Below are 16,485 nucleotides of genomic sequence, written 5' to 3' on the forward strand. Positions count from 1 at the left end.
TACCGCCTCACTCCTAACGTGCCTCGGTGTTTAGCCTACAATAAACGATCATGACAGACAGCATACATAACATGTTCATATATTGTCACACATGACACCCTTCTGAACGACTTTGACACAATAAAAGCAAAAGAACATGTGTTGGGGTTGTATTATTTAAAATAAAATAAAAAAAATAAAAAATATAAATACTTTTAAGGACAGCCCGCTAATGAATCGCTCTACTTCACATGCTCCCTGACCTATGTTCCCATACATCTCTAGGAAGCAGGCTAAAATGTAATGCAGGCTGAACAGGACCTAATCCATGCTGGTTTGTAACAGCAGCGTGTAGGCTAAATCATCCTTTGAGATAGCCCGATGGAAGACTCCGCGTCGACACTGGGACCTATAAAACGCCGTTGTTTATAAATTTGATTTCCGCTATAGGTTAGCTGCTCCTTTAAGCATCCGGTACGGTTAATTAATTAGATTCGAGATACATGCACCTCCCTGGCTCCATTATTCGCACCGCATCAATCTTCGCCGCGAGGGAACGGAATGGCAGGAGCCGGACAGGACCGGTGCACAGTGAGAATGAGAACCGCTCTGAGCCCAGAGACATACCGTCAAAACAAGAACCAGCTGGCATTTCTCTCTGCCTCCCTACTTATGTAATATAATATGTTAAGCTAGCGGACCGTGTCCTCCTTCTCCCGAAACGTGTCTCTTCTCCGCTGAAAGCGTAACAACAGCTGCCCTTGTCGTTGCACAGACGGGGATGTCAACACCGCAAGATGGTCCGCATAGCGAGCGTCCTGGGTTTGATGATGTTCAGTGTCGCTCTGCTCATACTCTCATTGATCAGCTACGTGTCAATAAAAAAAGATTTTCTCTTCATGACACCCAAATATGCAAATTCAGGCGGGCCTCGGATGTATATGTTCCATGCGGGATTTCGGTAAGTTATGCAAGATGTCGTAATATAAATGCGTAGGGTTACTAGTACATGTGGGTATAGTTTATTGAACTGTGCATGATTTGACAGCTACATTCTTCGCACGATATACATGTATAACTGTCTTTATTATCATGCAGCCTATAAAGGTAAATTTTTATTAAAATAATAGCAGTTTGGAGGGGGGGGGGCACTGATTCTCAAACCAGAGGTTTTCATATTAGGGAGGTTTATGTCGTAGATAGCTTGTAGGCTACACCACAAACTAAAAAGGCCTGCACTTGTCACAGTAGAATTCTAACGCCTCTGTCGGTTCTCTCGTCATAATCGAAGGTTATATAAACAATCAACACATCCACATTTTCCCACGATTATTGATTTAGTGAATTACAGACTGTCCGTTTTTTATTTATTTTTATTCACCCGATATCAAGTCGAATCTCAGTCGAATGAACGAATAGTCTAACCTACAACAACAATCCTGCCCACCCGTCGAAAAATATAGCATAATTTAATCCCGAGTTCGTCAGGAAGAAGAAGCACAGCGCATGTTCTACGTCTCGTGCTGATGTTAGCACTGGCTGGTTTGTATTCTCCGGCTGGAGGGAGCTGTCCTTGGTCCTGATTTTACACGTGGCGGTAGATTCATTTCCACCCTGTAATCATTCCTATCTTTGTTGCAGGAAGCCAAGGTTATGTGGAGAGGGAGGGAAGGAGGGAGCCATTTTGCAGCAATGAGAAATTCACTTCAGGGGACATACATATATCTAGCCATTCCACCCAGTAACCTCCCTCACCATATTCTGTCCTGTTTTACTCTTGTTTTGATTATAATTAGGCTACTGTGAAGGGAATCCTCAACATCAATGATTTGGCTACAGTTCCTATGTGTATAGTACAAGTCAAAAGTTTGGACTCATTCCCCTTACTCATTCAAGGGTTTTTCTTTCTTTTTTAAAAAACTATTTTCTACATTGTAGAATAATAGTGAAGACATCAACACTATGACATAACACATATGGAATCATGTAGTAACAAACAAAAAAGTAATTTAGATTCTTCAAAGTAGCCAGCCTTTGCCTCAATGGCAGCTTTACACACTCTTGGCATTCTCTCAACCAGCATCACCTGGAATGCTTTTCCAACAGTGCTGAAGGAGTTCCCACATATGCTGAGCACTTGTTGGCTGCTTTTCCTTCACTCTGCGGTCCAACTCATCCCAAACCATCTCAATTGGGTTGAGGTTGGGTCATTGTGGAGGCCAGGTCATCTGATGCAGCACTCCATCACTCTCCTTCTTGGTCAAATAGCCCTTACACAGCCTGGAGATGTGTTGGGTCATTGTCCTGTTGTAAAACAAATGTCCCACTAAGCCCAAACCAGATGGGATGGGGTATCGCTGCAGAGTTCTGTGGTAGCCATGCTGGTTAAGTGTGCCTTGAATTCTAAATAAATCACTGTCAGTGTCACCAGCAAAGCACCTCCACACCATAACACCTCCTCCATGCTTCACGTTGGGAACCACACATGCAGAGATCATCCGTTCACCTACTCTGCTTCTCATAAAGAGATCACACCTCCTCCTCCATGCTTCACGGTGGGAACCACACATACAGAGATCATCCATTCACCTACTCTGCTTCTCACAAAGACACGGTGGTTGCAACCAAAAATCTCAAATTTGGACTCATCAGACCAAAGGATAGATTTCCACCGGTCTAATGTCCATTGCTTGTGTTTCTTGGCCCAAGCAAGTCTCTTCTTCTTATTGGTGTCCTTTAGTAGTGGTTTCTTTGTAGCAATTCGACCATGAAGGCCTGATTCAATCAGTCTCCTCTGAACAGTTGATGTTGAGATGAGTCTGTTACTTGAACTCTGTGAAACATTTATTTGGGCTGCAATTTCTGAGGCTGGTAATTCTAATGAACTTATCCTCTGCATTAGAGGTAACTCTGGGTCTTCCTTTTCTTATGGTACCGTCCTCATGAGAGCCAGTTTCATCATAGCGCTTGATGGTTTTTGCGACTGCACTTGAAGACACGTTTTTACCAAATAGGGCTGTCTTCTGTATACCACCCCTAACATGTCACAACACAACTGATTGGCTCAAATGCATTAAGAATTTAAATTCCACAAATTAACTTTTAAGAAGGCACACCTGTTAATTGAAATGCATTCCAGGTGACTACCTCATGAAGCTGATTGAGAGAATGCCAAGAGTGTGCAAAGCTGACATCAAGGAAAAGGGTGGCTAATTTGAAGAATCTCAAATATAAAATATATTTAGATTTGTTTAACACTTTTTTAGTTATTACATGATTCCACATGTGTTATTTCATAGTGTTGATGTCTTCACTATTGTTCTAGAATGTAGAAAATAGTACAAATAAAGAAAAACCCTTGAATGAGTAGTTGTGTCCAAACTTTTGACTGGTACTGTATATATGAATAAATTATATGGGTGTGTATCCCAAATGGCATTCTATTCCCTACATAGTGCACTACTTTTGATGCGATCCTTATAGGGAATATGGTTCCATTTGGAACACAACCATACTGTATTTTTAAAAGTACTCCCCCCCCCCACCCCCCTCCACAATGATAACATCATCATAACACTCAATGTTTTATCCCAACAGCCACGGTCCAATCCCTTCACAAGTACGGTACCATCAGGACTTCATGCAACCAATTGACATCAGGTGGCCTAATGGTTAAAAAAGTTCATTATAGACTGCCAGTGTAGGCTACACTGTGTGTGCCCCTTAATTGGCACCCTATTCCCTATATAGTGCACTACTTTTGACCAGAGCCACCAAAGGGAATAGGGTGCCAGTTGGGACACAATCCAGGCAGTGCATGATGCTATCCTCCCCTTAAAACTAATAATGGCAGTGCTTGCTAGCTATCTAGCCTACATGCTAATGCTATTGCTAGCCTTGTTACCTGTTGACCAGTCAGTTAGAGGAGCAGACAGGCATCATACCCTTTTCACACTGCTGACCCAAGCCGTGCCGTACTGGGCAAGGTCTCCAGTCAGCACCATTGTGTGAATTGGGTAATAATGTCCCATTGCATGAGTCTAATAATAACACTGCAATAAAATAGAATCACAGCTAGCTACCGCTTTATAATGGGAAACATAACAATGGAACTATAGTTCTTTACAGAGCTAGTTAATTACTTTATTAGGAAATTGAGTGACAGGAGTTGTGGAACAAGGAGAGGAAGAGGGTGGAGGGGAGTGATGAGGGTGAAGGAGAGGAGGAGGGTGGGGGGTGAATGAGAGGATGGTGGGGAGGGTGAAGGGGAGGAGAGAATAGGAGGGTGGAGGAGAGGAGGACGGTGAGGGTAGAGGACAGGAGAGGAAGGTGGGGAGAGTGAAGGGGAGGAGAGAAGAGGAGGGTGGAGGAGAGGAAAGGAGGGTAGAGGAGAGGAGGATGGTGGGGGTGGAGGACAGAAGGGGAGGACGGTGAGGGTGGATGACAGGAGAGGAGGACGGTGAGGGTGGAGGACAGGAGAGGATAGGAAGGTGGTGGAGAGGAAGGTGGTAATGAGGGTGGAAGAGAGGAGACTGGAGGACAGGAGAGGATAGGAAGGTGGTGGAGAGGAGGGTGGTAATGAGGGTGGAAGAGAGGAGAGGAGGGTGGAGGAGGATGGTGAGGGTGGAGGACAGGAAGGTGGTGGAGAGGAGGGTGGGGGAGAGGAGGGTGGTAAATGAGGGTGGAGGAGGATGGTGAGGGTGGAGGAGAGGAGGGTGGGGGAGGATGATGAGGGTGGAAGAGAGGAGACTGGAGGAGAGGAGGAGGATGGTGAGGGTAGAGGAAATGAGACTAGAGAAGAGGAGGATGGTGTAGGCTTGAAAACCCAACCCTAGGCAACAATGATTAGGATCTGATTTCAGTTATGGAACTACGTCAATATTTTATCCGCTTAAATGAAATATAAAATAGCAGCTTGCATGTGGCTATTTTGCATCAACTAACTTCATTAAAACAGGTGATAGGGTAGCCTAGTGGTTAGAGTGTAGGGGCGGTAGGTAGCCTAGTGGTGAGAGTGTAGGGGTGATAGGGTAGCCTAGTGGTTAGAGTGTAGGGGCGGTAGGTAGCCTAGTGGTTAGAGTGTAGGGGCGGTAGGTAGCCTAGTGGTTAGAGTGTAGGGGCGGTAGGTAGCCTAGTGGTTAGAGTGTAGGGGCGGTAGGTAGCCTAGTGGTTAGAGTGTAGTGGCGGTAGGTAGCCTAGTGGTTAGAGTGTAGAGGAGGCAGTTAGCCTAGTGGTGAGAGTGTAGGGGCGGTAGGTAGCCTAGTGGTTAGAGTGTAGGGGCGGTAGGTAGCCTAGTGGTTAGAGTGTAGGGGCGGTAGGTAGCCTAGTGGTTAGAGTGTAGGGGCGGTAGGTAGCCTAGTGGTTAGAGTGTAGTGGCGGTAGGTAGCCTAGTGGTTAGAGTGTAGAGGAGGCAGGTAGCCTAGTGGTTAGAGTGTAGGGGCGTTAGGTAGCCTAGTGGTGAGAGTGTAGGGGCGGTAGGTAGCCTAGTGGTTAGAGTGTAGTGGAGGCAGGTAGCCTAGTGGTTAGAGTCTAGGGGCGGTAGGTAGCCTAGTGGTTAGAGTGTAGAGGAGGCAGGTAGCCTAGTGGTTAGAGTGTAGGGGCGGTAGGTAGCCTAGTGGTTAGAGTGTAGGGGCGGTAGGTAGCCTAGTGGTTAGAGTGTAGGGGCGGTAGGTAGCCTAGTGGTTAGAGTGTAGGGGCGGTAGGTAGCCTAGTGGTTAGAGTGTAGGGGCGGTAGGTAGCCTAGTGGTTAGAGTGTAGGGGCGGTAGGTAGCCTAGTGGTGAGAGTGTAGGGGCGGTAGGTAGCCTAGTGGTTAGAGTGTAGGGGCGGTAGGTAGCCTAGTGGTTAGAGTGTAGGGGCGGTAGGTAGCCTAGTGGTTAGAGTGTAGGGGCGGTAGGTAGCCTAGTGGTTAGAGTGTATGGGCGGTAGGTAGCCTAGTGGTTAGAGTGTAGGGGCGGTAGGTAGCCTAGTGGTTAGAGTGTAGGGGCGGTAGGTAGCCTAGTGGTTAGAGTGTAGGGGCGGTAGGTAGCCTAGTGGTTAGAGTGTAGTGGCGGTAGGTAGCCTAGTGGTTAGAGTGTAGGGGTGGTAGGTAGCCTAGTGGTTAGAGTGTAGGGGTGGTAGGTAGCCTAGTGGTTAGACTGTAGGGGGCGGTAGGTAGTCTAGTGGTTAGAGTGTAGGGGCGGTAGGTAGCCTAGTGGTTAGAGCTTTGGGCCGGTAACCGGGAAGGTTGCTAGATCGAATCCCCGAGCTGGTTGTTGAAATCTGTCGTTCTGCCACTGAACAAGGCAGTTAATCCAATGTTCGTAGGTTGTCATTGTAAATAAGAGTTGGTTCTTAACTGACTTGCCAAGTTGAATAAAAGTTTTTGAAAAAAACACTGCAAAGGTTTTGAATTGTACCATTCTGGCAGGTCAACCTCGTGATTTGTTGAATACAGACAACTATTTTTTTCTCTTATAATTTTTTTTCAAAGTTGCCAAAAGAGTCTGTAATTGAAACTAGAACCTTGTCGCTGTTGCCTAGGAAGGTGGAAGAGAGGAGAGGAGGGTGTAGGAGAGGAGAGGAGGGTGGAGGAGAGGAGGGTGTAGGAGAGGAGAGGAGGGTGGAGGAGAGGAGGGTGTAGGAGAGGAGAGGAGGGTGTAGGAGAGGAGAGGAGAGGAGAGAGGGAGAGGAGAGGAGAGGAGAGGAGAGGAGAGGAGGGTGGAGGAGAGGAGAGGAGGGTGGAGGAGAGGAGGGTGTAGGAGAGGAGAGGAGGGGGGAGGAGAGGAGGGTGGAGGAGAGGAGAGGAGGGTGGAGGAGAGGAGGGTGGAGGAGAGGAGCGTGGAGGAGAGTGGAGGAGGGTGGAGGAGAGGAGGGTGGAGGAGAGGAGGGTGGAGGAGAGGAGAGGAGGGTGGAGGAGAGGAGAGGAGGGTAGAGGAGAGGAGAGGAGGGTGTAGGAGAGGAGAGGAGGGTGGAGGAGAGAAGGGTGTAGGAGAGGAGAGGAGGGTGGAGGAGAGGAGAGGAGGGTGGAGGAGAGGAGAGGAGATGAGGGTGGAGGAGAGGAGGGTGGAGGAGAGGAGACGAGGGTGGAGGAGAGGAGAGGAGAGGAGAGGAGAGGAGAGGAGAGGAGAGGAGGAGAGGAGAGGAGAGGAGAGGAGAGGAGAGGAGAGGAGAGGAGGGTGGAGGAGAGGAGAGGAGATTAGGGTGTAGGAGAGGAGGGTGGAGGAGAGGAGACGAGGGTGGAGGAGAGGAGAGGAGAGGAGAGGAGAGGAGAGGAGAGGGTGTTAGACGCTGATCAGGCCCTGCTTCTACCAGCTTCCCACCTATCAGTAACATCAGAACCAACTGGGCCGTTCTCCCTTCCCTTCCTAATGGACACAACACACTGTTTCTGTGGTTGTCTCTGTCAAAAAAAGGAGGTTGGTTCTTCTTACGCTTAATAAACAAACTACAGAATATTCCTTTTGCAAAACAGAGAACAAATATTCCTTTCGCAATCTTTTCTGTCTTTTTTTTCTGTCTTTGGAGTTGCAGTAGCATGGGAAAAATAGACCATTTACTGGTAGACACTAACATTTTGGTCCAAGCCTTCTCTAGTGTGTACCAATGTCTCTGTACAACAGGTCTCAGCTGGCCATGAAGTACCTGGACCCGGCCTTCACCCCTCTGACCAAGGCCCTGAACGAGGGCCTGCAGGAGAACGCCTCCAAATGGCGCTATAACAGAACGGCATTCACAGAACAGAGGTAAAGGTAGCCTATAGGGATACATCTGGGTGTTGTTCAGTAAGCACTAACGTTGCAAAACTTTCACAACAGACAACTGTTGTTATTGGACACATTCACGTTGTACCCTCCACGTTTCAAAATGCTTTGTGCCTAATGAACATGACCCGGGCCAGACATAGTCTCTGGTGACAGCCTTAATAGTAAAATATAAGTAGCTGGTTTGGTTCTGATTTTGGTGCCAAGATTATTTAAACCAGACACTAAGCTGGGTTCAAATGACTGCGTATTCAAGTATTTGTATTTTAAATACTTATTTTCTGTGTATTTGAGTGTTTTCAAATAATGTAACTGAATCAACTAATCGTATTTTGGCTATTTGAAACTATTTTCCATATACATTTCAAATACCCGTAGGGCCAAACAGACCTAGGTCCAAATTCAGGAAGTATTTAAATATTTGTATTTGGAAAAACACTCTTGTGTATTTGGGTATATCCAAATACATTCCAATAGTTTCCAAATGTTTATTTTTTATTTTTTACAAATACTTACTTCGAAATGTGAAAGTAATTTAAATATTTAAAATAGTATTTCAACACAGGTCTGCTAATTTATGGGGTGTATATTTACAATATTTACAATAAGTGTGCATCCCATTTGGCACCCTATTCCCTATATAGTGCACTACTTTAGACCAGAGCCCTATAGAACCCTATTCCCTATATAGTGCACTACTTTAGACCAGAACCCTATTCCCTATATAGTGCACTACTTTTGACCAGGGCCCTATCGGCCTTGAATAGGAAATGGGGTTCCATTTGGAATGCAGGCTAACACCCCCCCCTGTCTGATCTCCCCATCTCTTCCAGAAAAGAGATCTCTCAGCACATCGACATCGCCCACAACTTCACCCTGACCCGGAGCAGCGTGCGCGTGGGTCAGCTGATGCACTATGACTATTCCAGCCACAAGTACGTGTTCTCTATCGGCGAGAACTTCAAGTCCCTGCTTCCCGAGGCCTCCCCCATCGTCAACAAGCACTACAATGTGTGCGCCGTGGTGGGGAACAGCGGCATTCTCACAGGGAGTCGTTGTGGTCCCGAGATCGAGAAGTTCGACTTCGTCTTCCGCTGCAACTTCGCTCCCACTGAGATCTTCCGCCGGGACGTGGGGCGGAGGACCAACCTCACGACCTTTAACCCCAGCATCCTGGAGAAGTACTACAACAACCTGCTGACCATCCAAGACAGGAACAACTTCTTCCTGAGTCTGAAGAAGCTGGACAGGGCCATACTCTGGATCCCTGCCTTCTTCTTCCATACCTCGGCCACGGTGACCAGGACACTGGTCGACTTCTTTGTTGAGCACAGAGGACAGCTGAAGGTTCAGCTTGCCTGGCCTGGCAACATCATGCAGTACGTCAACAGGTAACACTGGATACAACTGACTGATTGGTTGATGTATAGTTAATTGATTGATTTGATTTGATTTGATTGACTGATTGGTTGATGATGTTATTGTCCTTCAAGAGGAAAAAAATGTTTCACTGCTTACAAGTTACGTAGAATCACAACTGGACACACTCAACATAGTATTGGACAGAGAGAGGTCTGTCTGTGAATGGGTCTGGAACAGAGAGTGATATATCTGTGAATGGGTCTGGAACAGAGAGTTATCTATCTGTGAATGGGTCTGGAACAGAGAGAGATCTGTCTGTGAATGGGTCTGGAACAGAGAGTTATCTATCTGTGAATGGGTCTGGAACAGAGAGTGATCTATCTGTGAATGGGTCTGGAACAGAGAGTGATCTATCTGTGAATGGGTCTGGAACAGAGAGTGATCTATCTGTGAATGGGTCTGGAACAGAGAGTTATCTATCTGTGAATGGGTCTGGAACAGAGAGTTATCTATCTGTGAATGGGTCTGGAACAGAGAGTGATCTATCTGTGAATGGGTCTGGAACAGAGAGTGATCTATCTGTGAATGGGTCTGGAACAGAGAGTTATCTATCTGTGAATGGGTCTGGAACAGAGAGTGATCTATCTGTGAATGGGTCTGGAACAGAGAGTGATCTATCTGTGAATGTGTCTGAGTTTAATTTCATAAGAGACTGGGTTTGCATCCCAGATGGTACCCTATTCCCTACGTAGTGCACTACTTTTGACCAGAGCCCTATGGGCTCTACGTGCCCTTGTCAACGGTAGTGCACCACGTAGGGAATAGGGTGCCATCTGGGACACGGCCTGGTTGTGCTGTAATCTCCCTCAATCCCATTAAAGTAACCTGCTCGGACAGGATTACTCCGTTTAAGAGGCTCTGTCTGCCTGAAGACACCTTAACTGTCTGTTGTGTCCGTTGTTAAGGGACCAATTGTATTTTCCTTCCAATAGGGAATGTGATAAAGCATCAATGGTTTAAATTAGTTTTCTACTTAATACTGGAGCATGTACAGCACTCACACACACACATAATCACACACACACACTCACACACACATTAATACTGGAGCATGTACAGCACTCACACATACACACACGATCACACATAAACACACATAAACACGCAATCACACATAAACACGCAATCACACACACATAAACACGCAATCACACATAAACACACACATAAACACACACACAATCACACATAAACACACATAAACACACAATCACACATAAACACACATAAACACACAATCACACATAAACACACATAAACACACAATCACACATAAACACACACATAAACACACACACAATCACACATAAACACACATAAACACACAATCACACATAAACACACATAAACACACACACAATCACACATAAACACGCAATCACACATAAACACGCAATCACACATAAACAAGCAATCACACATAAACACGCATAAACACACATAAACACACACATAAACACACATAAACACGCAATCACACATAAACACACATAAACACACATAAACACACACATAAACACAAACATACACACACATAAACACACATAAACACACATAAACACACATAAACACACATGAACACACACACAAACACACACACACATAAACACACATAAACACACATAAACACACACACACACATAAACACACACACACATAAACACACACATAAACACACATTAACACACACACACATAAACACACACACACATAAACGCACATAAACACACATAAACACACATAAACACACATAAATGTAAATGTAAATGTAATAAACACACATAAACACACATGAACACACACACACATAAACACACACACACATAAACACACACACACATAAACACACATGAACACACATAAACACACATGAACACACACATTAATACTGGAGCATGTACAGCACTCACACATACACACACAATCACACATAAACACACATAAACACACACACAATCACGCATAAACACGCAATCACACATAAACAAGCAATCACACATAAACACACACATAAACACGCAATCACACATAAACAAGCAATCACACATAAACACACACATAAACACACAATCACACATAAACACGCATAAACACACACATAAACACGCAATCACACATAAACACACACATAAACACACAATCACACATAAACACACATAAACACACACACAATCACACATAAACACGCAATCACACATAAACAAGCAATCACACATAAACACACACATAAACACACATAAACACACACATAAACACGCAATCACACATAAACACACAATCACACATTAACACACAATCACACATAAACACGCAATCACACATAAACACACATAAACACACACATAAACACACATAAACACACACACACAAACATACACACACATAAACACACATAAACACACATAAACACACATAAACACACATACACACACACACACAAACATACACACACATAAACACACATAAACACACATACACACACATAAACACACACACACATAAACACACACATAAACACACATTAACACACACACATAAACACACACACACATAAACGCACATAAACACACATAAACACACATAAACACACATAAATGTAAATGTAAATGTAATAAACACACATAAACACACATGAACACACACACACATAAACACACACACACAACACACACACACACATAAACACACACACACATAAACACACATGAACACACATAAACACACATAAAACACACACATAAACACACATGAACACACATAAACACACATAAACACACACACATAAACACACATAAACACACACACATAAACACACATAAACACACACACACATAAACACACATAAACACACATAAACACACATAAACACACATAAACACACATAAACACACACACATAAACACACACACATAAACACACATAAACACACATAAACACACATAAACACACACAAACACACACACACATGAACACACATAAACACATACACACATTAGCCATTCTTACAGTATCCAGTATCCATTCTAACAGTACCAGTTTTAACAGTATCCATTCTAACTACCCATTCTAACAGTATCCATTCTAACAGTATCCATTCTAACAATACCCATTCTAACAGTACCCATTCTAACAATACCCATTCTAACAGTATCCATTCTATCAGTACCCATTCCAACAGTATCCAGTATCCATCCTAACAGTATCCATTCTAACAGTATCCATTCTAACAGTATCCATTATCCAGTATCCATCCTAACAGTATCCATTCTAACAGTATCCATTCTAACAGTATCCAGTATCCATACTAACAGTATCCATTCTAACAGTACCTGTTCTAACAGTATCTATTCCAACAGTATCCATTCTAACAGTATCCATTCTAACAGTAACCATTCTAACAGTATACAGTATCCATTCTAACAGTATCCATTCTAACAGTATCCATTCTAACAGTATACAGTATCCATATTAACAGTATCCATTCTAACAGTATCTATTCTAACAGTACCCATTCTAACAGTATCCATTCTAACTACCCATTCTAACAGTATCCAGTATCCATTCTAACTACCCATTCGAACAGTATCCATTCTAACTACCCATTCGAACAGTATCCATTCTATCAGTATCCATTCTAACAGTATCCATTCTAACAGTATCCATTCTAACTACCCATTCAAACAGTATCCAGTATCTATTCTAACTTCCCATTCTAACAGTATCCAGTATCCATTCTAACAATATCCATTCTAACATTATCCATTCTAACAGTATCCATTCTAACAGTATCCATTCTAACAATATCCAGTATCCATTCTAACAGTATCCATTCTAACAGTATCCATTATCACAGTACCCATTCTAACAGTATCCATTCTAACAGTATCCAGTATCCAGTCTAACAGTACCCATTCTAACAGTATCTATTCTAACAGTACCCATTCTAACAGTATCCTTTCGAACAGCACCCATTCTAACAGTATCCAGTATCCATTCTAACTACCCATTCGAACAGTATCCATTCTAACTACCCATTCGAACAGTATCCATTCTATCAGTATCCATTCTAACAGTATCCATTCAAACTCCCCATTCTAACAGTATCCAGTATCCATTCTAACAGTATCCATTCTAACAGTATCCATTCTAACAGTATCCATTCGAACAGTATCCAACCTAACAGTATCCATTCTAACAGTATCCATTCTAACTACCCATTCTAACAATATCCAGTATCCATTCTAACAGTATCCATTCTAACAATAGCCATTCTAACAGTAACCATTCTAACAGTATTCAGTATCCATACTAACAGTATCCATTGTAACAGTATCTATTCTAACAGTACCCATTCTCACAGTATCCAGTATCCATTCTAACAGTATCCATCCTAACAATACCCATTCTAACAGTATCCATTCTAACTACCCATTCTAACAGTATCCATTCTATCAGTATCCATTCTAACAGTAACCATTCTAACAGTATCCATTCTAACTTCCCATTCTAACAGTATCCAGTATCCATTCTATCAGTATCCATTCCAACAGTATCCATTCAAACTCCCCATTCTAACAGTATCCAGTATCCATTCTAACTACCCATTCTAACAGTATCCATTCTAACTACCCATTCTATCAGTATCCATTCTAACAGTAATCATTCTAACTACCTATTCTAACAGTATCCAGTATCCATTCTAAAAGTATCCATTCTAACAGTATCCATTCTAACAGTATCCATTCTATCAGTATCCATTCTAACAGTACCCATGCTAACAGTAACCATTCTAACAGTATCCAGTATCCATACTAACAGTATCCATTGTAACAGTATCTATTCTAACAGTATCCATTCTAACAGTACCCATTCTCACAGTATCCAGTATCCATTCTAACAGTATCCATCCTAACAATACCCATTCTAACAGTATCCATTCTAACTACCCATTCTAACAGTATCCATTCTATCAGTATCCATTCTAACAGTTTCCATTCTAACAGTATCTATTCTAACTTCCCATTCTAACAGTATCCAGTATCCATTCTATCAGTATCCATTCTAACAGTATCCATTCAAACTCCCCATTCTAACAGTATCCAGTATCCATTCTAACTACCCATTCTAACAGTATCCAGTAACCATTCTAACAGTATCCATTCTAACAATATCCATTCTAACAATACCCATTCTAACAGTATCCATTCTAACAGTATCCATTCGAACAGTATCCAACCTAACAGTATCCATTCTAACAGTATCCATTCTAACTACCCATTCTAACAATATCCAGTATCCATTCTAACAGTATCCATTCTAACAATAGCCATTCTAACAGTAACCATTCTAACAGTATCCAGTATCCATACTAACAGTATCCATTGTAACAGTATCTATTCTAACAGTACCCATTCTCACAGTATCCAGTATCCATTCTAACAGTACCCATTCTAACAGTATCCATTTTAACTACCAATTCTAACAGTATCCATTCTATCAGTATCCATTCTAACAGTATCCATTCCAACAGTATCCAGTATCCATTCTAACTACCCATTCTAACAGTATCCAGTATCCATTCTAAAAGTATCCATTCTAACAGTATCCAGTATCCATTCTAACTACCCATTCTAACAGTATCCAGTATCCATTCTAACAGTATCCATTCTAACAATACCCATTCTAACAGTATCCATTCTAACTACCCATTCTAACAATATCCAGTATCCATTCTAACAGTATCCATTCTAACAATAGCCATTCTAACAGTAACCATTCTAACAGTATCCAGTATCCATACTAACAGTATCCATTGTAACAGTATCTATTCGAACAGTATCCAACCTAACAGTATCCATTCTAACAGTATCCATTCTAACTACCCATTCTAACAATATCCAGTATCCATTCTAACAGTATCCATTCTAACAATAGTCATTCTAACAGTAACCATTCTAACAGTATCCAGTATCCATACTAACAGTATCCATTGTAACAGTATCTATTCTAACAGTACCCATTCTCACAGTATCCAGTACCCATTCTAACAGTATCCATCCTAACAATACCCATTCTAACAGTATCCATTCTAACTACCCATTCTAACAGTATCCATTCTATCAGTATCCATTCTAACAGTATCCATTCTAACAGTATCCATTCTAACTTCCCATTCTAACAGTATCCAGTATCCATTCTATCAGTATCCATTCCAACAGTATCCATTCAAACTCCCCATTCTAACAGTATCCAGTATCCATTCTAACTACCCATTCTAACAGTATCCATTCTAACTACCCATTCTATCAGTATCCATTCTAACAGTAATCATTCTAACTACCTATTCTAACAGTATCCAGTATCCATTCTAAAAGTATCCATTCTAACAGTATCCATTCTAACAGTATCCATTCTAACAGTATCCATTCTATCAGTATCCATTCTAACAGTACCCATTCTAACAGTACCCATTCTAACAGTAACCATTCTAACAGTATCCAGTATCCATACTAACAGTATCCATTCTAACAGTATCCATTCTAACAATAGCCATTCTAACAGTAACCATTCTAACAGTATCCAGTATCCATACTAACAGTATCCATTGTAACAGTATCTATTCTAACAGTACCCATTCTAACAGTATCCAATATCCATTCTATCAGTATCCATTCTAACAGTATCCATTCAAACTCCCCATTCTAACAGTATCCAGTATCCATTCTAACTACCCATTCTAACAGTATCCAGTAACCATTCTAACAGTATCCATTCTAACAATATCCATCTAACAATACCCATTCTAACAGTATCCATTCTAACAGTATCCATTCTAACAGTATCCATTCTAACAGTATCCATTCTAACTACCCATTCTAACAGTATCCAGTATCCATTCTTACAGCATCCATCCTAACAATACCCATTCAAACAGTATCCATTCTAACAGTATCCATTCTAACTACCCATTCTGACAGTATCCAGTATCCATTCTAACTACCCATTCTAACAGTATCCAGTATCCATTCTAACAGTATCCATTCTAACTACCCATTCTGACAGTATCCATTCTATCAGTATCCATTCTAACAGTATCCATTCTATCAGTATCCATTCTAACAGTATCCATTCTAAAAGTATCCATTCTAACTACCCATTCTGACAGTATCCAGTATCCATTCTAACTACCCATTCTAACAGTATCCAGTATCCATTCTAACAATACCCATTCTAACAGTATCCATTCTAACAGTATCCATTCTAACAATACCCATTCTAACAGTATCCATTCTATCAGTATCCATTCTGTCAGTATCCATTCTAACAGTATCCATTGTAACTACC

At 42.3% G+C, this 16,485-nt stretch overlaps 1 protein-coding gene and 1 long non-coding RNA gene across 17 annotated transcripts in view; both read left to right on the top strand.

The window, feature by feature from the left end:
* The first annotated feature begins 323 nt into the window (after nucleotides 1-323).
* Nucleotides 324-16,485, top strand: part of LOC118382597 (sia-alpha-2,3-Gal-beta-1,4-GlcNAc-R:alpha 2,8-sialyltransferase-like) — a 164,057-nt gene continuing 147,895 nt past the window's right edge. The window contains exons 1-3 of the mRNA XM_052524913.1: nucleotides 324-940; nucleotides 7,579-7,701; nucleotides 8,553-9,110. Of these exons, the coding sequence (XP_052380873.1) occupies nucleotides 777-940; nucleotides 7,579-7,701; nucleotides 8,553-9,110 (845 nt within the window). The 5' untranslated portion in view covers nucleotides 324-776. The remainder of the gene's footprint in view (nucleotides 941-7,578; nucleotides 7,702-8,552; nucleotides 9,111-16,485) is intronic.
* LOC127931654 (uncharacterized) lies at nucleotides 4,986-6,407 on the top strand. 16 transcript variants are annotated; one of them, XR_008142223.1, is made up of 6 exons: nucleotides 4,986-5,137; nucleotides 5,234-5,297; nucleotides 5,394-5,425; nucleotides 5,554-5,745; nucleotides 5,778-5,873; nucleotides 5,906-6,407. It is a non-coding gene; the product is annotated as an uncharacterized LOC127931654 (long non-coding RNA). The 16 variants fall into 16 exon arrangements; XR_008142216.1 differs by having other exon boundaries at nucleotides 5,234-5,329; nucleotides 5,906-6,406; XR_008142225.1 differs by having other exon boundaries at nucleotides 4,998-5,105.

Source organism: Oncorhynchus keta, chromosome 9 (genome assembly GCF_023373465.1).
Source record: "Oncorhynchus keta strain PuntledgeMale-10-30-2019 chromosome 9, Oket_V2, whole genome shotgun sequence".
Taxonomy (NCBI): domain Eukaryota; kingdom Metazoa; phylum Chordata; class Actinopteri; order Salmoniformes; family Salmonidae; genus Oncorhynchus; species Oncorhynchus keta.